Genomic DNA, 20,004 nt, shown 5'->3' with positions numbered 1-20,004 from the left:
CCAGGCCAAACAGCCCCATCCCCTGCATGCACCCTCTCCTGCTCTGCCCCACAGCCCCTGCATGCCTCCCCTCCCCCGCCTGCACGCACGCACACATATGCACACATGCGCACAAACACACGTAGGCGCACACACACACACACTCGCACATACTCACACACGTAGGCACCTTTTTCCCCAAACTTTATTCATGTGGCACATTTACAGCAAGGATGAGGATAACTAGACAAGGAGGACGGTGGGTTTGCGTTATCGGCTGGTTGCGCTGCACACCACACACCATGCAGTTGGTTACCGCTACGTTCAGTGCCTGTATTTTCTTTCTGGTGACCGAGCCGGCTCAGCCCCTGGCTGCGGGGCGGGAGGGAGCCCGGCCCCTGGCGGGTCACGGTGCCCGGCGCTGCAGCAGCACCATGGGCCAGCGCCAGGCGCAGGCTCGGCCTCGGCTCAGCAGGGATCTGGAGTCCTGGCTGATCTGCAGGAACTCCGTGGCCCTGGGGCTCCAGGGGATGGGGCCTGCCCCCAAGCCCACCTGAAGGACGGGGCCCAAGAGCCCCCTAGTCGGAGGGGACGAGGCAACCAGGCAGCTGCTGCTGCGCTCGGCCGGGAGCCTGCGAGGGGCAGCGCCCGGACCGCGGGGAATGGGGCAGGCGAGGGCAGAGCTGCAGCTCAGGTGGGTGGGCAGGGGAGGGGGCTCACTCAGCGGTGGGACTGGGGGGGGGGGCAGAAAAGGACCGTTGTTCTGTGCCAGCACTCGCTGGTGCGTCCACTGCCAGCAATGGACCTGGTGCCCCCAGGAGCTGGAATCGCTTCGGCAGGGGTGAGTGGGGGGGCCGGGCAGGAGCCCCCCGGGAGAGGCACAAGCTGCCCCCCACCCCGCTCCCAGAGCCCTGGCTGGCAAGCCGGCGGGCAGAGAATACAGGCACTTGAGCAGGAGCAGAAAGCCGGGTTGCTGACACACACAGGGGATCGGGGTTAGTGTTCACTGCAACGGGGAGGGGAGCGGGCGGGGCGGGGCGGGGCTCCCGCGGTCATGTCAGGCTGGAGCTCCCACGCAGCCCCGGCGGGTCACCCGGCAGTGCCCGGCAGGGCCTGGCCGAAGGGAAACAAACACCGAAAAGAAAGAGGGCGACCCATGGCCGGGGGGCACAAGGGGGTAACGGAAACCAGGGGCGAAGAAAGACGAAGGAACTACAGCTCTAACCAGGTGGTGCAAGCGCCCTGGGCGGCTCCGGGGGCAGGGCGGGCGATGGCCGGAGCAGCCCAGACAGGGGGATCCACGTCGGGTCTACACAGAGATTTTCCTTTCCATATATACAACCTCTACTGGCGTAACAGCGGAGCTGGGTGTGGCGTCGCCTCTGTCCTCGGTTGCCCTTTGAATGCTCTCGCCCGTCCTCCCGCAGTGGAGGAGCCGGCCGCATGCAGCCCTGTCCGGCCCGCCCCGCCGATCAGAAGGGTTTGGAGGTCTGCTTGAAGATAAAACCTCTATGGGCCAGCGTCTTCATGATGTTAGCAATGTTCTTACAGTCATCTGCGGAGAGAGCAGAGCGGGGTGAGGCCAAGGCAAGAATAACCCTGCGCCTGGGGACAGCAGAGCCCCTCCCAAAGGGCCCGAGCCAGCCCCCACGTGTTAGAAACGCAGCCCGAGCGTGTGCCTGGCTGCTGGGAGGCTCTGTGGAGTGATGGTGGGAACGTCGGTGGCTGGCCTGTGCAGACGCTCCGGGGCCCTCCTGCCCGTGTTGCCGGCCCGGCTGCCACAGGGTGCAGGCCAGGGCGTGTGCTCACTGGCTGCCCCAGGGGGTAATGGCTAACAGGGCGTAGGGCCTGCCTGGGCAGCGCAAACGGCCCCCACTGCTGTCCAGCAGCTCCGGGCAGCTCCCAGGAGCTACCTGCCAGTGATCCCACCCCGCAGAGCCGCAGGGGAGGTCGTTACGCTCCAGAGTAAACACCTCTAAAAAAAGCCACCAATTAACCCTGCCCCACATTCAGTCCTACGATCACAACCCCCAGGGCCCCAGCCCTACAGTAACAACCCCCCTGGGCCCAGCCCTACGATCACAACCCCCAGGGCCCCAGCCCTACAGTAACAACCTCCCTGGGCCCAGCCCTATGATCACGACCCCCAGGGCCCCAGCCCTACAGTAACAACCCCCCTGGGCCCGTGTGACGTTATGAGTGTGATATAATATCTCATTGAAAGGTGACAGGGCCAGAAAGAGTTAATTACCTCCCAGACTGACCTGACCCAGGGCCCAACTTTAGAGACTGGTTAGGAAGATCTGTAAATGAACAGAGCTTTGACATGCAGCCGGCATTGTTAGAGAAGGGGAGATGTTTGCTCAGGGCTTGTGATGTCAGCAAACAAGTCTTGGCTATTGCTATAGCTTTAATTCAAAGATCAAAAAAGGAATATTAACATTTAGGAAGACACTTGAGGGAAATAGTATTATTGTCTCTATGTCTCTTTGAAGGTTGTGGTAACCTGGATCTGAACTGTTTAATGGATAAATTACCCTGTGCTAATTGCCAGGATGTTTGGGAGAAGGAGAGTTAACCCTATTGTTTTCTCAGGCCAAGCGGCTGCTGGAAATGTATAAAAACCCTGGGACACGATCCTGCTGCATCTCAGATCTGCTTTGGGTTTCAAGAGGGGGAAACCTTAAGCCATAAGGATTGAGATCCCCAGTCACTGACTGGAGTCACCCTGAATATGGACATTGGACTATAACCTCTGGACTATTTCTAAAAGGACTTTTGGCAATTACAGGATCACCTCTGCTATGCATCTGAACCTCAAGAATTGAATTCAAGTCTGTCTGTATACTGATCTTTTAACCAACACTCTCTCTCTTTTCTTTTTTAATAAACTTTAGTTTAGTTAATAAGAGTTGGCTCTAAGCGTGTATTTTGGGTCAGATCTAAGTTATCATTGGACCTGGGTGTGTGGCTGATCCTTTGGGGTTGGAAGAACCTTTTCTTTTATCTGATGAGATAAGATTTTCAGTAATCATCATCATATCTGACAGGTGTGTCTGGATGGAGGCCTGAGGCTGGGGTGTTGGTTGGACTTCTGAGTAACCAGTGAGGTTCTACAGAAGCTGTTCTGTGCTGGTTGGTAAATCTAAGTATTGGAAGATCCACCAGCGTTTGGGGTTTGGCTGCCCCATTTTGTTTGCAGTTCACCCTGATTTAGTGACCTCAGCTGGCTCCCACGGGCAGCACCGTCACAGCCCGGCCCTACAATAACAACCCCCCTGGGCCTGGCCCTACGATACCCACCACCTGGGTGCAGCTTGGCAGTCCCAGCGACCCCACAATAACCCTGTGCCAGCTGCACACTGGCAGGCTCTGCCATCTCGTCCTGTCTGGGAGCAGGTTCCTTCCCTGCCCACTCACCCAGGGTTGGATCAAGTCCAGGGGCTGATTCCCCAGCCTGCCCCGGCATGACAGCTCCTGGGATCCCCCTGGGTGAATTCCATGGCAGCCTCTGTCCCACGGTGCCCCCAGCCCAAGGCCTGCACTGCCCCCAGGCCACCCCCGTCACACACTCACAGGCAGGGAGCGAGGCCCCCGGTACCGTCCCTAGGCCGAGCAGCGAGCCCCCGACTCAGCCCCCGGGCCCAGGCCTCCTGTGGGACTCCAGGGGGTGTCCCTGGGGCAGTTCCTCCCTTTGCTCCCCCCACCCCCAGCTGGCCCTGTCCCCTCTCTGAGTTAAGCAATAGAGGGTCCTGTGGCACCTATAAGACTAACAGATGTATTGGAGCATAAACTTTCGTGGGTGAATTCCCACTTCGTCAGACGCATGAGTTCGTTTCCCTGTAACACTCCCCCTCCCCCCCGGGAGTGTGCCCTGCCCCGCTTGCCAGCGCTCGGCCCTGCTGTCTGCACGGGCCGTGACCCTGGCAGGAGGCCCCGTCCGGAGCAGCTTCCGCTGGGCTCACATCCTGCCTCGTCCTGCTCAGCTGGGCCCGGGCAGGAAACCTGCATTCCAGGAGGGTGAGCAACTCGGCAGCCCGCCAGCCGACCCGCTGCTGCACACGCGCCCCCTGCACACGGGGCCGGCCAGTCCTGCAACCACCAGCAGGGGGCGCTGCGTGTAACGTGTCCCACGCCCCCTGCAGGCCAGTCCCGCAGCCGGCGCTCGGCGCACACAGCCAGCAGCAGGGGGCACAGATCCTCCAGGGTACGTGAGCCCCTTATGCCCACTGAACTCAGGGCTGGTTTAGCACCTGAACCCTCTGAGGATCTGGGTCTGGGTCCCCAGCAAGTGCCCCCAGAGGCAGCTCCTACAGGGCCTGGCCAGACCCTCTCCTGCCAGCAGGGCTGCGGGAGGCAGCTCTGGGGAAAGAAGACGGCCAAGCCCTGGGACCGACGCACCAGCGGGTGGAGACGGGCAGGGCCCTGTCCAGGGAAGCGGCAGCCGGGATGGGAGAGGAGGTGGTGGAGGCAGAGCGCAGCCCCCACATGCCCCCTCTGGGAGGGACGGACGGTGCCACCCACCCCGTGGGCGCTAGAGAGCAGCCGCCTACTGCACCTATGGCCCCGTCCACGCCCGGGAGGCTGGTGTGTCATCCCACCCCCACCCCTCCCCCCGCGCCTTCACACCGCCCAGGGGCCGCGCCGTGAGCCCCTGGGCCCCCACGGCCCTCAATCATCTCCCAGGGGTTGGGGTAACCCCAGCCCTGCTGTGTAGGCCCCGATCGCTCCCCAGTGCCAACCCCTCCCGCGCTCCCCACCGCCCCACCCCCGTTCTCCAGGGGTCTCATGACCCTCCCTGGGCCCAGTGTTCAACCCAGCGCGGGGCGCTCCATTTGCACGTGCGTAGCCTGGTGCAACCGTGCTGCCATCCTGCTCCCGCCTGAGACCTGCCAATTCCCCGGACTCTGCTCCCCGCCCTAACCCAGCGGCAGTGGCGGCCCCGGGGGGCCCAGCCGGTCTGGGAGCTGGACCCTGGTCACTGGCCAGGACGGCACCCTGCTCCCACAGCGCGCCTGGCCAGTGACCAGGGTCACTGCACCCTGCCTCGGCCCCGACCCTTCGTCTTAGGGCTGGGGCTGTCTGGGCAGTGCCCACCCCCGCGGGGACCTGATCTCAGTGGGGACCTCACGTGCTGCCGTAGGGCAAAGAACCAGCCCAAATGCTGGTGTCCCCAAGCTTAGCTCGTGTAGAGACCAAGAGTCAATTATCCAACCCAAGCATCCAATCCTCTGACCGGCTTGTGGCCAGGAGTTCCACATTCCCTGCAGGCCCTGCCTCTCGTGTCAAGGGCTGGGGGAAGCAGGCAGGGCCGAAGCATCCCCCAAAGAGCTCCTTGCCCCGGCCCGAGGAGGCGGTGTGCACTGAGCAGGGGCGGGCTGGTGGGGACGGTGCTGCCCTTTGCCGGCGGCGAGACTGGCACCGGAGAACTGTGGTGGCGTTGGAGCAGGGAGGCCGCGGGTGGCAAGGCGGGAGGAATGGCCCCTGCTTGTGTTATTTACCTGGCACTAAACGCAGGCACCGCTTGCTAAAATAGAAGCAGGGCTTAAATTGATTCCTGGTGTCTATATTTCATGTTGAAAATTGGCTTGTAAATCCATGTTTTGATCTATGGGGGCCGTCTCCTTAAGAAAAAGCAAGAGTAAATGTGTAATTTCTCCCTTGACAGCACACAGCAGAGAGGCGATCCTTCTTCCCGCTCCCCTCCGATTCGGGACAGCTCCACTCCCTCTGATTACCACTCTCTCTTCCTCGCCCCACGCCTTGATGTCTCCATTTCATTACCGCCCGGCCATTTATCAAGCTGTTACCGTAAGGGTGACTTTGCCCACTTGCGTGTGGCAGCGGGGCCCGGCTGCCGTGGGGAGAGCGTGCCACGCTGGCGGGGGGCGAGGGGGGCACAGCCCCCACCCCGGCCCCGCGGATGGATGTGCTGGGCGAGGGAAAGCCGCATCATTACTGATGTGTAAATGATAAAGAAGCCTCCACATTCATCTCGGGAGGGTAAATCCAGGGAGTGCTTTATAACCAGGCTGGAGCGATAATAATGTGAAATTAGGTCTCTCTATCAATGGGAGGAGGCCTTTTAATCACGGCTTAAAGGGTGCAAACGCTGTTTATCATAATTGAACTGTATCCGGGCTAATTGTGCCCATATTTCACTGTCTCGGAGACAGCAGCCGGGCTGGTGACAGAGTGCTGCGCTGGGATCAGGCAGAGCCCCTGCCCGCTGCTGCCAGGTGCCACCGGCAGCCACTTAGCAATGAGAAGAGGCTTCGATCTCCCCGCTAACCCTTCGGGTGCTGGCTCCGGAAGGACAGAGCTGCCGTGGGGCGTGCGTCTGGGGGTGCTGAGCTATGGGGCGTGAGCGCTGGGTGCTCCGGGCGCCCGCCAACACCACTGGGACAACCCTGCCCACCGGGAGTCAGGTGGAGCCCCCTGCAGCTCATCGCATGCTCACGGCCCCCCCTTCCCAGCCGCAGAGCCAGGCACGGACTCTGCCTCCCGCTGTGGCCCGACGGGGAGTGAGGGCTCTGTGGGGCAGTGCGACTGCGCGGTGACTCCCCAGCGCCGAACTGCTCTGCGTGATCGTTTCACGCCCCCACCTGGCCGGATCGGCCCCGCGGGAGCCCCAGGGCCTCTGCCCAGGTCAGACACAGCCGCCCGGAGACGCCAGTGGTGCCAGCCCTGGAATGACACGAGCTGGGACGCGCCACCAGAAAACCCACCAGCCCCAGCTCCTGCTCCAACCCCCAGCTCATCCTGAATGGCCAACCCATCCCCCCAGCCTCACAACAGCCAGGAATGCCTGGCCCGACTGATGGGGGGGTGGGAGCCGTCCTTCCCCCTACTGTTGGGACTGCACCAACTCCCCTCCGCCCACCCACGGGTGCAGGCCGAGCAGGGCCAGTGCTGAGGCCCGATGCCATGGGGATGGGCACTGCAGAAGGACTCAGGCAGACAGGCAGCCTGTCCGTGCTGGGAATTCAGACAGCTTCTGTCCCAAGCGAGGGGCTTATGGGGGGGCGAAGGGTTCCCATGACGAGCCCCCCACAGACCACATGGAAAGATCGGGTTTTCTGTACCCTCCATCTGCCAGCGCCAGTCTCTACTCCACGCCCGCCCTGGGGGATCTGGGTCTGCTCTGCCTCACGATTCCTCCAGCACCCCCAGACTGGCCCCTGCCATGCTGACCCAACGTGGAGCCCCTACTTGGAGAGAGCCGGGCTCCTGCTCCGTGTCCTGCAGCTTCTCCCGCCCGGGCATGGGGCCAGGTGCAGGAGATTAAGGGCACCTCCAGGGACGAGCTTGGCACTCCCCTCAAGGCTCCTGGCCAGCCTGGGGGTGCTGGGCGAGAGGCTCAGCTCCGACCTAGCAGGACGGTCCCGCCCCGCACCCGGGTGCAGGAGATTTTGGTCCGTTCAAGCTGAGGGACAGGGTTACACCCCCAGACGCTGGCAGTGTGGGTGACTCTCCTGCCCAGGAGCCCAGCCGACAGCACGGCTCTGTAACAGACCCGCTGCCTCTGTCTCCCCGTTCCCACGGGTGCTGGCTCAGCCGGGAGAGGACAGGACGGGGTGTGCCTTTGCCAATCGCTTTTCGCTAACGAACACGGGGAGAACTTGTCCCCTTGGAAGAAATAACCCCAATGCTCATTTGGTGGCTCCCAGACAGGCTGCACCGGGACCGCCCCGCCCAGCGGAGGGCTCACAACCCCAGGCTGCTGGGGACTCACGGAGTACAGCCGTCCCAGCCCAGGCGCCCTGCCCTTTATAACCATTCCCTCCCGCTCCCCCTCCCCGGTCCACAGAGAGCCCCAGTCAAACAGCAGCACCGGGGCTGGAACCCAGGCACCCTGCTCTAACCACTAGTCCCTACTCCCTCCCCTTTCACAGGACGGGCCCCCATCAGCCAGCTGCCTCCCTCTGGTTCCCAGCATCACCCTGACGGTGGGGCTGGGAGGAAGAGATCCCTTCCCCAGGAGCCAGGTGGAAGCTGCGCTGTCCCCCTTCCACTCCCCGGGATCAGCGCCCGTGTGCCAGGGATGCCCCCCAGCTCCGAGGGGGGGGGGGGCAATGAGCGCAAAGGGCAGGAAGGCAGTGACGGCATGGCACACCTGTTCTTCTGGGAGGAGTGTCACCGAGTGGGTCAAGGCCGTTGGGGCCAGGGTTTAGCCGCCTCTTTCCGCAGGCTCTGCTCTCGCCGGACCAGAAGGGATGGGCCGGGCGCAGCCGTACGGGACCGGCTCCGGCCTGGGCTACGCAGGAGGTCAGACCAAATGGCCACAGCGGTTTCTTCAGGCTGTAACAGCTGTGAATGCGTTCTGGGCTGTATGCCTGCCTCTGCCACTGGACAAGTCACAGCCACCACTCTGTGCCTCAGTTTCCCCGAGTGCACCCTGGGGCTGAGGACACTAGACCCCCGCCAGGGACGCAAAGTGCTGTTATCGGCCAGTTCCCCGGCTGCGTTTCACAGAGCTCCGAACCCTGCAACGAGAGATGGTTCCCCGGTTAGAAATGGGCGAGGCTGGGCTGGGACCATTCTTGGCTCTGCCACAGGGCGCGGCCGTGCCCCATCTCCCCCCTGGATCCTGGGGATAACGGGGCTGCTCAAGGCAGTTCGGGAGGGGCTGGAGGCCCAGCAGCGGCTGGAGAGGTGGCCTGAGCCGGGCTCCACGTTATTCCTTCGGAGACGGCTTAGAAAGGCGGAAAAACCGAGTATCGGGAAAACCTTCGAAACCAGCATCCAGGATGCGTTGCCATCGGCACCTTGTTCAGTGGGGAGACTGTGACATCAGAGGCAGCTCAGCCAATCATCAAAGCATTGTCTAGACTTCATCTGCATGCTGCTCTCCAATTGGTTTAAACAACGTCAAACTCAGCCTGGGCTTCTGGGAAGTGTCCCAGCTCTGAGGTCAGAGTGATGACGTCCGCCCCGGGGACAGGGAGTTTCTCGGGCAGTGGAGTCCTGCTGTAGTGAGCCGGCGGCCGAGCTCTGTGCCCGTGGAAGGCGGTCGGCCGGCAGCGCACCGCAGTGTCAAGGCTGAAGGAGAAGTGTGGCTACTTACACAACTCGTGGCGAGGCGGAAGGAAGTTGGTGGGGCAGACTCCTAATCAGTGCGGTTTATTCCATCAGGAGGCTGCTAGCACAGCCACAGCTCCTGCGTTTCACATCGATGCACTAGTGTCGCACACCAGCGCGCGGCCCCTGCATTTCACATCGACGCACTAGTGTCGCACGCCAACGCGCGGCCCCTACGTTTCACATCGACGCACTAGTGTCGCACGCCAGCGCGCGGCCCCTGCGTTTCACATCGACGCACTAGTGTCGCACGCCAGCGCGCGGCCCCTGCGTTTCACACCGACGCACTAGTGTCACACGCCAGGGTGTGCACGCACATGTTTACACAGACATGTACCTAGTGCGCGCACACACACTCTCCATTCTCACAGCAATTCTTGGCACTGGCGATAGCTATCCGGTGTGGAGCAGGGGATTGAAGAGGGGCTGCGTCTGGAGAAGACAAGGGCCAATTCTCTGGATCCGTTGGTACCGTCGGGCTAACCGATGCGCCATCCAGTGCTATGTCGGAGCGTCTACCCAACGAGGGTTGTGGGGGTGACGTGGGGGAGTCCCCCTAACCCAGCGGGACCATTCCGAGGGTGAATATTGGGGCCACGAGTGCCGTTTGACCCCGCTCTTGTGTAGCCTGTAACCACGGTGCCGGATACCAACTCCGCGGGTAAGAAGGTGGGGAACTGTCCGGTGCCGCCGGAACCTCCCGGGAGTCCTGCTTTGGGAACGGGAGCGGTGGAGCACGTCGGATCCGTATCATCGGAGTCAGAAATCTCGCCAAGGGGTGGAGCTGTTTGAACCGCCGGAACGGGGGGCAGCAGGAACATAGCGGGGGAAGGGTCCTTTTGATTTGGGGATCGGCTTGGAGGCTGTGGAGACCAGAGTCCCTCCAGTGCAAACTACTATGGGGACCTGGGGCCAACGGGGGTGCTGGACGCTGCCGGGAACTGCATCTGTCTGGGGACAACGTTTCCCGGCACTCAATGCAGTCGGAGGCGCAGGATCTGTGACCGGTCCCTGCAGATCTGGCCATCGGGGCGACCTATGGAACACGTGGGTCCATCGTGGCCGATGCCGAATCCTTCTTAGACTCACTGCCAGGCTCATGCGCCTGCTTCCTTGGCCCATGGCCAGGCCCCGGCAAGGGGTCTGTGCACTGGTGCCCGAGGGAGGCTCGGGGAGGGTGGGGGGGAGGGGAAGGGCGCTCTTCACTTGCACAGACCGATGTGCAGGGGCAGGTTCTCCGGCCAGGATCCCGGTCCCATGGCAGCGTCCCTAACGTGTTTCCTGAGGCAGAGACCTGGTCTCCCGAGTACGGGCGGGAACGGAGAGGCAGATGTCCGCTTCCCCCAAGCAGTACAGGCAGCCGTGGTGCACGTCGCAGGAAGCACCGGTTTGGACCCTGGAGTCTTCGGCATAACCCAGAACCCAGGCCAGGTTACTGGGCGGGGGGACGGACATTTGGCAGGAGACACCACCAAAGCAATGTCCCAAGTTCTAAGTCTGGTATGAAAGGAAAAGGCGAACGAAACTCCGAAAGGGGACAGTGAACAGGGGAAGAAATCCAAGCTATGGACAGCACCAAGGGCATGTTTGTGAAGTCTTGGAAAGCGCGGCACAAGGACTAGAGGAGAGGAGACTCGTCACTTGGACCATGGGTGGGGAGAAGGAACCGGAGACGCTGGGGGCCTGCTGTGCCCTTTCTCACCTCGCACGAAACCACGAGTCGGTGCAAGGCACGTGCACAGCCTGCCGAACTGCACGACTTGCCAACGCTCCGGGCGCACGCATGTAACCCGCCGTGGATACAATAGGGACCATGGCTCCAAGACTGGAATTATCCAACGGGGAGTCTGGCCAGGACTCCTGTGCAAGGCTGGGACTCAGCGCTAGGTCTCACCCCAGGGACCTCCAGCAGCACGGTGCCGTGTCAGGTGGGGCACCTGTGAATCACCTGCCCACTTGCAGCAATGCCCACTGCCCGGGCCCAGCCTGGGAGAGCTGATGGGGTTGTGATACAAGGCCGCAGGTCTGCGGTAAGGAAGAGAGCAGGCTGGGCCTGAGGGCTCCTGTCTGAGACGGACAACCCCCTGGCGAATGCCTAGAGGGGCAGGGCCTGCGTGTGGGGCCTGGGACAGACTCCAGGCAGAGCTGGGATTCAGCAGCCAGGTGGGAGGGAAACGCTCTCCAGACGGCAAGAGGCTGGCCTGGTACCTAGGCATGAGGCAGGGCCTGTGGAGCTGGGAGGGGTGATGGGTCCTTTGGGACGGGGAGGAACCTGAACGCTGCTGTGACCCCTGGTGTAAGGGCCCATCTGGTGCCAAGGCAGCTCCCTGGGGTGGGGAGACAGGTTGGATGTCATGGCGAGGCTGGTACAGCACCGGAGGAGTTCACCTGCGGTCCTGGGCTGGAGCAGTCGCAGTACAGAACGCAGGGCTAAGGCGGGTTTGTGCCTGCCCGGAGGTTGGCACCAGGAGAGCTCCAGCACGTGTTCTCGCCCCACGCCCATGCGAGGGAGGGCTGGAACGCGGGCCACCTGACGCCCTCGCCATCTCTCCCCTCGACCTGAGGCTTCCTTGTCCAACGGAGCGTTACCCACACCACGGCCAAGCCGTGACCCTGCTCCCCAGCCGGGCTGGGCCGGTGCCCCCCATCCAAGTCCCCGGCTTGGGCCCAAGGCACAGCAGAGTTCAGTTCCTGGGTCAGGAAACACGCCCACTGCTCCCTGCAAAGTGGGGTACGTTGGGCCCCACCGAGAGCCCCAACCAGCCGCTCCCCCGGTCCCACGCAAGGGAACAGCCGCCCTCGCCGCTGCCTGCTAGGGGCTGGGAGGGAACGGCTCGTGCCAGCCTTGTCGTCGGCTGCTGAGTCTGGCTCACGCGCCACGTCACACGCCGGAGGCACTGCCAGCCAGGGACACAAGGGAAATGCCGGGGGAGATAGCACGGAGAACAGCTGCCGGCTCGACACACTGGTACCACGGGAGAGAGAATCTGGCCTGGCTGGAATCCCGGTGCCCCGCGGACGGGCCTGGCCTCGCTCCCCGCTCCAGCCAGGGCCGGTCGAGCGGGTCTGTCGGGGAGGCTGCGGCCGTGTCTCGAGAGCCTCCCCTCCCAAGCTGTTCTAGAGGTTCGTGAACTCCCCGGGCAGGCCCTGCAGTGAGGCAGCCACGCTGCAGCCGTACCCAGAACCTACCCCCAGCCAGCTGCTGTTCCCTGCCCGAGGACCGAGCCCAGCCCCCCGGCGCAGACACAAACCCAGGGCACTCAGAGCGCCGGCGTCGCAGCCACGCTTTGGGCTGGTGCCGACAGGCAGCCAAACCCAGACCCCGTGGCATGGCCTGCGGTGCCTTGTCAGGGCTGCAGCCAGAGCCGCCGTCCTGTGCTCGAGCCTCCAGCCCATACTCCGCACCGCCAATGTGCTGCACTTCCCCACTTCCAAATCGCTAACGAATGCGTTAACTAACAGTGACCAGGCAGCCCTGCCCGGCAGCCCCTGCTCGGGCCTGTCATGAACCCCTGCCCCGGCCTCTTAGAAAGATGCCACAAATTCCACCCAGAGCCACAACTTCCCTTAGCCCCCAGTCCCTACGTCTCTGAGGGAGGCTGCCCGTGGCTTCACCACGGCTGTTCTGTGGGCTCGCTGGGGCTCGGGCAGGCCCGTGAGATGCAGACGTCAGACAGGTCCCCCCCGAGCAGTAACGTCCCCCCCGCACACCCCTAAGAACACAAGCCTGTGATCGCGCTGGAGTGCAAAGCCTGTCAAGTCATTTAGCTCGGCTGATTCCAAATCAGCGCTAAGGTAAACACGCTTATTACAATTATCCACGTAAAAAACCTCCCCAACAGCAGAACAACTTTCTAATATGCAATTACAGCCGGCTATTGATTTTACAATGTAATCCGCTCCGATTGATTTAATAACACAATTATAGGCTGGCTCTCGGGATATTAGAGCGGGAGATTTTCATAAACTCCAAAGAAAAAAACACAAAGCGGCTTTTAAAACAACCCCGTCAGATGGCTGTTTGGGGAATTATCCCAAGCTGCCCGGCGGTGCCCAGCGCAAGGACCTTCTATGGCAAAAATGGCAATCGACAACTTGGGAGCACGCTGGTGGGGCGGCTTTCTCCGTGCGTCCCCCTTCCTCAGGGGAGCCCGCAGGGCAGCAGCGGCTCTGCCATGCGCACAACGCCCCGAAGGGGGAGGCAGCAGAGTGCCCCGAGAAGGTGGGCAGGGCACCCACAAAACAGCTGTGACCCTTTCCAGAGCTTTCAGCATCCCCCAGAGCCTGAAAACCCTCTCCGCTCTGCACCCCCACTCTCCTGGCCCCTCTCCGCTCTGCACCCCCACTCTCCTGTCCCCTCTCTGCTCTGCACCCCTGCTCTCCAACCTCTCGCCCTGGTGCCATAGCCTTGAAGGTTGCGATGCCCCCTGTGCCATCACTACCCCGCGGGCGCTCTACAGCTCAGCAAACCCTTCTCACAGGGTGGGGAGACGGGTTGGTGGCACGCCTGTGACGCACACAGACCTCCTGACAGCAGGATCCCGACTCCCCTAAGCCTGAATGCAGAAATACCAGCGTCTCTTAGGCCTCTGGGCTGATGCCCATCAGTGGGGATCTGGGCACCTTCCATGTCTAATGGATCAGCTCTACCCAGTGCCTAGGGGTCCATAGAGTCTGGGTCTTCTCCCGTCCCTGGGAAATCTCTGCCTGGGGGAGGTTTGTGGGGGGCCTGTGGATTCCTTTGACAGTTTCTTGTCCTGTTACTTTGGGTGTGGCAAGGGGTTGGTAGCAGTGGTTGGTGGAAAAGGTTCAGGGTTTACTAGAGCGGTACAGGCTCTGCATTCACCTGCTCTCTGGGCGTGTCTTCAGCTGCCCCATCCCTGAGGGGAACCCTGGGCACACGCTGCTTCGCAGGCCTGGAGGCAAGGCGGGGAAGCAAAGCCTGGTGTGCCAGGACTCCAGCCTGGGGCTCGCAGAGCAGAGCTTGCTGGGTCACTCGGTGCCTGGCTCTGAGAGGCTGCTGGGAAGCTGCAGTGAGGAGCTCAGACGTCTCCTTCCATACACAGGAGTCACCGACCCCCAAATCCCCAGGCCAGAACGGACCCTGGTGGGGAGCTCGTCAGACCTCCTGCGTGGCACAGCCAGAGACCGGCTCACAATAACCCCTAGGGCAGATCTGCTAGAGAAACAGCCCCTCGCCAGCTAAACACGGCCAGGGATGGAGAATCCACCACAACCCTGGGGAAATGGTCTCATGGTTAACGACCCTCGCGGTTAAAAACTGACGCCTTATTCCCCCGTCTGAATTTGTCTGGCTTCAGCTCCCAGCCAAGGGCTCTGCTAGCCCTGGCTCGTGCTAGTCACTGGCTCGTGCTAGCCCTGGCAGCCCCGTAGTAAATATTTGTTCCACCGTGGGTACTTACGGCCTGGGCTCGAGTCACCCCGAACCGCCTCTTTGTTACACTGAACAGTCTGAGCTCCTGGAGTCCGTCACTAACGGCAGGTTTTCTAACCCTCTAGTGACGCCTGCGGCTCTTCTCTAACCCCTCTCCAATGCATCACCCAACTGGTGGGCGCCAGTTCGCTCCAGCCAGCCCTGACTGCTTCTGGGGAGGACTCTGCAAACACGAGGCCGCCCGCGCCCCTGCGACATGCAAGCCCATGGTCCTGCACCGTGCGCCAGCCCTGCCTCTGCCCCGGGGCATGCTGGGAGGAGAGCTGGAAACGCCTCGGCCGCCGTCCTCCCAGGGGCCCGGGCTATGCAGGGAGCATGCCCATGGCGCAGCAACTGGTCCCTTCCCAGCGGGATCTGGATAACCTGACCCCACCCCCCACCGCGGGCCCCTCATCCCCCATCCCATTCTCACTGCCCGGGGCTCCCACTGGCGTTCGCCTGGGGACTCCCCGGCCTGGCGCTGGGAACCTGTGAGGCCTCCCATGGGGCAGGGCTGGGCCTTCTCCAAGGTGAAACTACCGCGGGCCCAGGGCCTAGCGCAAGACGAGGCCCTGCTTGAGCCAGGACGTGAGCAGGCCCTAAGCCTTGTTTCACCCAAAGTGACCGAGTCTGCCCCTCGGAGCCCAGTGCACTCGCTCCGGTCGTACCCGGGGGGTGGGGTGGGGGGGGGGTGGGAACCAGGCCCCGGCGCTGTCACTGCCGGCTCCTCATCTCCCAGCCTGCGGCCACTCACACACATGTACGTACACACATGCACGCACACCTGGGGCCACACACAGGTACATACCCACATGCACACACACACCTGGTGCCACATACACACACACATGCACAGTTGGGGCCACTCACACATGTACCTATGTACACACACACATACACAGCTAGTGCCACTCACGTATGTACATACACACACGCACATGCATGCACACATGGTGCCACACACACATATGTACACACACACACACGATGATGCCACATACACACACATACAAGTGCACACACATACCTGCACACCTGGTGTCCCCCCTCATGTATGCACGTGCACACAGACACACTTGGTGTCACACAGACATGTACATTCACACCTATGCACACAAACATGCACACACACACCTGGTGCCACACACACACATGCACACCTGGTGTCCAACCCACACACGCATGCACACACACACACACGCTCTTCCTCTCTCTCTCCCTCAATGTATTCCTGACTTTATGGGCACATTTTTCTTGTCAAGCTGACAGGGCTGCTAAGTGGATTTCTCCCTGATACACGGACGGATTATCACATTACTCCAATGTCCTACACAAACATATTACTTTATATTCAATAGCCCTAATGAATATAAACTGCTTTTTCTTTTTGGGGGAGGGGGCAATCTATAGATTTTTAATGAGGCCACTATTAACTCCCTCCTCCTTAAAGCAGCTGTGGGTGCAGCCTCTGACGAGAAAATCAATGGTGTTATTGTAGGAATATTGTATATTGATATTGTAATAATAAGATGCAATTGATGTAGGGGCTGTTGTGTGGTGTGTATCAATGGGGTCAGCGAGGGGTTACTTGGAGAGCTCCTAGCGCTTCGCTTTGCTGCCCTCTCTCTGGGTTTGTCCCAGCTCAGAGAACCGCCCCGCTCCCAGCCCTAGGCCCAGGCCGCTGCAGGGAGCGAACAACCTGGGGACCCCTAGGAATCGCCGGACCTGAGCCCAGCAGGCCTAGTATCCGCCTCTGACACTGTGCTACAGAGCACGGTGTAAGAACCATCACCAGGCAGCTGGGAGACAATCTGCCCCTGCACTGGGTCTCGTCCGGGCTCAATGAGCTAGAGACTGGCTTAAACCCTGGAGCAGGAGGATTTTATCCCTCCCAACATGGCTTTTTTTTAGCATTGCCACAGTAACGCCTCCATCTGTCCTTGGGATCCATGTCCAGGCCCTCTTTGAATCTCACTAAGTTCTTGGACGCAGTGCCATCCTGTAGCGGTGAGTTCCACAGGCACACTACGAGCTGAGGGTTTGAATTTGCCACCTTTCATGGAAGGCCTCCTGGTTCACGTGTTGAGACAGCGAGAGCAGGCGCTCCCGCTCTCCCGTCTCCACCGACAGTCGACCGAGCGGCTCCTCCTTCAGCTAGTCTATGCTCTCAGCCCGTCCCCCCACCAGAGAAGAGCCTTTGAGTCTTCTCGGTGTCAACCCGTATCCCGTCATCACACGTTTCACCCCCGAGGCTCCCGGCACACAGAGCCAGATGCTGATCTCCATCGGGGTAACCCCAGTTGCCAAGCCAGCATGAGGGGGCTCGGAATCCAGCCCAGGGAGTTTGCTTTTTTAAAGCCAGACCCAGGTGGGCCCCTGTGGGTCTCCCACGGGGCGCTGCCCGGCCAATGCGACAGACTCGGCCCCTTCACCGGAGACTGAACTGTGCTGCACTCATTGCACGGTGAATTCCTCCCTCGGGACTTGTGGCCGCGCAGACGAGCAGTTTGCAATTGTACACGCAGAGCCCTCCAGGGCAATCCACACAGAGCGGGAAGGGGGCGCGTGCCTCGGTGAGAGCACTCCGGAGTCTCCGATGACTAATAGCTCAGAGTCACACAGCACCTTTTCTCCCGAGGAGCTTTCCAAACCCAAAGAGCCCGTCCGGTAGCTGGATCTCTTCCCCCCACTGCAATGCAGCCACCCCTGGGTGGAAGGTGGCAGCTGGTTACCAATGCACAGCACCACTACCCAACAGCGTGGCTGGACGTGAGAAACGATTCTCTATTCAGTCGAACCCGCGGGGGCAGTTCAGAGAGGCAGAACAGAACGACCTGTCTGGAATTTATCAGGGACCCCGGGTCAGTGCTTATGAAAAGTGCCAAGATATTTAATGACCACAAGTCGTCAAGACACCGGGGTAAGGTCTCAGCCCAAAGACGGCAGCACAGCGCCCCCTAGTGCCAGAGTGGGGCTCTGGGGCCAGCACTGACTCCCGAGTTGCGAACATCTCCGCGGCCTCCCACCCACATACAGCCAGAGCCAGACATGGGCAGAAATCGGGTGGGACCCTGACACCACAACTTCACGGGCCGCAGCTAGGCTGTCGGGAGTCAGGACTTCCAGGGAGGCTGCCCCAGTACCCTGGGGGCAAGAGGGAGGTAAAGTCCCCCCGTCTCCCCCACCTCCGATGCTGCAGGTACGGCCGTGCAGGTGTCAGGCTCTGCTCGGGGCTGGGAGAGAAGAGAAGGGGCTCAACCGACGGACCCTACTCCCTGGGCACGAGCTACAGCGTGGGTCACCCCTGCCCTGGAGCCAGGCACCCGCACCCAACATCCCCAGCCAGCCCCCGCCCTGCGTGCCATGGCCGTGGTGGGGCAGCATGGTCGCTGACACCGCGCACGCCGGCTCGCCGCGCTGAGGCTGCAGGGGGCTATGCCAGGGCAGCTGTTCCCCGTGGCGCGGCGAGATCCTGAGCCCCGTTGCAGGGAGTGGGTGCTGAAATCACAGGGGGGCCAGCCCCCCCCCGGCGAGAACAAGCTCTCGAGGTGTCCGGGCCCCTCTGGCCAAGCCCTGCAGCACGCGTTCCCGCTGGGAAGACGGATCACCCCGAGCCCCACGCTGAACAGGTCCATATTTAAACTGTCCCCATGCTTTATGGGCTGTACAGGAACCGCCGCTCAGGTGCCCAGGGACCATTTGTCAATGTTATAATGGCAGATTACTGGTAATGAATAATATCACTGCTGCCTTTGTAGAACAGTTCCTGGGCCGCGGGAACAGGCCGCCCGCCCCAGCCCCCTTCATCCTCCTGCTGTCACCCCAAGGCCAGATCACCTTGAGCACGGCCGGCCCCCGCCCCAGCTGACAGCGTCCCCAGCCGGCCGCACGCACTGACAATTTCACATGATTGTTTTCTGGTCTGTCATTTTACAAATCATCTTCGCTCCTGCCTGTGCCGCTTGCCAGCTGCTAACAGCAGGTGCCGGGCAGCATCCGCCCTCCCGCCGGGCTCTGTTGCAGGGGGTGAGATACGACGACCCAGCTGCTGTGGGAGCACCCTGTCTCCCCGGGGCGTGCTGCCTGCAGCAGGGGAGAAGCGCACGGAGCTGCACGTTCTCTCAGGTTTCACTCCTGCGCCACCTCCTTTCCTGGGCTTTGCCAGCGCTAACAATGTGTGCGAACAGAGCCGTTTGCTACCAGAGCAAAGTCGTCTCTGCCCCATTTCCCATCCCAGGGCTCTGTGGGCCAGAACCCGAGGCCGTCGCCCAGTGGGAGCTGGGCCAGGGCCCTCTGGGAATAGGAACCGACTGTAACCGGGGCGTGTGGCTCAGCCCATCTCTGCCCCACGAGGCTGCAGGCTCCAGGATTTGGGCTCGATCTCAGGGCACCATTCGAAGGGGGTGTCAGAGAACCCAGGCGTCCTGGCCAGCGTTCCCTCTGGGACTGGGAAGGAGACACTGCCTCTGTCCGCCTACCCCCGGCGTTCAGCCGGCTTCCCCCGGCAGCTGCCTGGGCCGGGCTCAGCTGGGGAAGCCGGGGCTGGGCAGGCCCTGTGCTGAAGGCAGCAGCAGCAGGTCTCTGCAGGCCAGGACGGGGACCGCGGGAAGCCAACAGACTCGCAGCTCATCACCCCCCGAGGGGCAGCACCACGGGGGGGTGAGAGTGGGTGTGGAGCTCCCCAGGCCTGCGGGTGAGGCAGAGGAAAGGACTGGGTGCTGCTGCTCCGGAGCGCCCCCCTCTGGCTGCTGCAGGAACCGCGCTCGCTGGCGCTGGGACCTCCAAGGGTGGTTCCCAGGGCCATTCCCAGCCAACGCGGTCCGCCCACGGTGGGCCTGTCGCTGGCAGGAACCGTGAAGGAGGAGTGGAGAGGATAGAAGGGGGGTGTCCTGGCCCACCTCCCCGCAAACGAATGGCTCTAATAACCTCTCTCTGCTGGCGGGCGGGGCGCCCCGGGACAGCCAGCAGGTAACTCGGGTGGAGCTGCCAGCGAGCGCTCAGGATATTAAGAATAACTTACCTCATTAGCTGCAATTACATTACTGCCACACACCTCATTTCTTCGCGCAGAACAGAAAATTAGTTTTCTATTGACTTCATCTGAGCGCCGTCCCTGAGCCCCCCACCTGCCCTGCTCCAGAGGGGCATTCGGGACAAACCTGCTGCTCCTTTCCCCCCGGTGGGGGGGAGACGGGTCCCTGCAGAAGGGGGCAGGCTGGGGCAGGGGGGAGGCCTGACCGTGCTCGTGGGAAGAGAGATGCTGGGGTGCAGCCCCTCTGCACCACGGGCGAGCGCAGAGTCTCAGGGACCGGGTAACCCCCCCCACCCCCGCCGCTTGCCCTTGATCCAGGGGGTTATTTCACCTTGGATATTAATGCACAGCGTGACACCTCAGCCAGCCCCCCCCACCCCATTCCCCGTGGGAGTCAATACCGACCCAGCGTGACACCCCCAGCCAGCCCCCCCCCATTCCCCGTGGGAGAGTCAATACCGACCCAGCGTGACACCCC

At 61.9% G+C, this 20,004-nt stretch overlaps 1 protein-coding gene across 2 annotated transcripts in view; it reads right to left on the bottom strand.

The window, feature by feature from the left end:
• Positions 1 to 166: 166 nt before the first annotated feature.
• The window catches only part of ERI3 (ERI1 exoribonuclease family member 3), a 230,727-nt gene continuing 210,889 nt past the window's right edge, over positions 167 to 20,004 (bottom strand). For both annotated transcript variants that reach the window (XM_034778676.1, XM_034778675.1), the window contains one exon: positions 167 to 1,534. Coding sequence is in view for 1 of the 2 variants with exons in the window: in XM_034778675.1 (XP_034634566.1) it covers positions 1,452 to 1,534 (83 nt within the window). In the remaining variant the exon portion in view is untranslated. The remainder of the gene's footprint in view (positions 1,535 to 20,004) is intronic.

This window comes from Trachemys scripta, chromosome 8 (genome assembly GCF_013100865.1).
Source record: "Trachemys scripta elegans isolate TJP31775 chromosome 8, CAS_Tse_1.0, whole genome shotgun sequence".
Lineage (NCBI taxonomy): Eukaryota > Metazoa > Chordata > Testudines > Emydidae > Trachemys > Trachemys scripta.
Note: the sequence above shows the minus strand (reverse complement) of the source record. Positions and strands in the feature narration are given on the sequence as shown.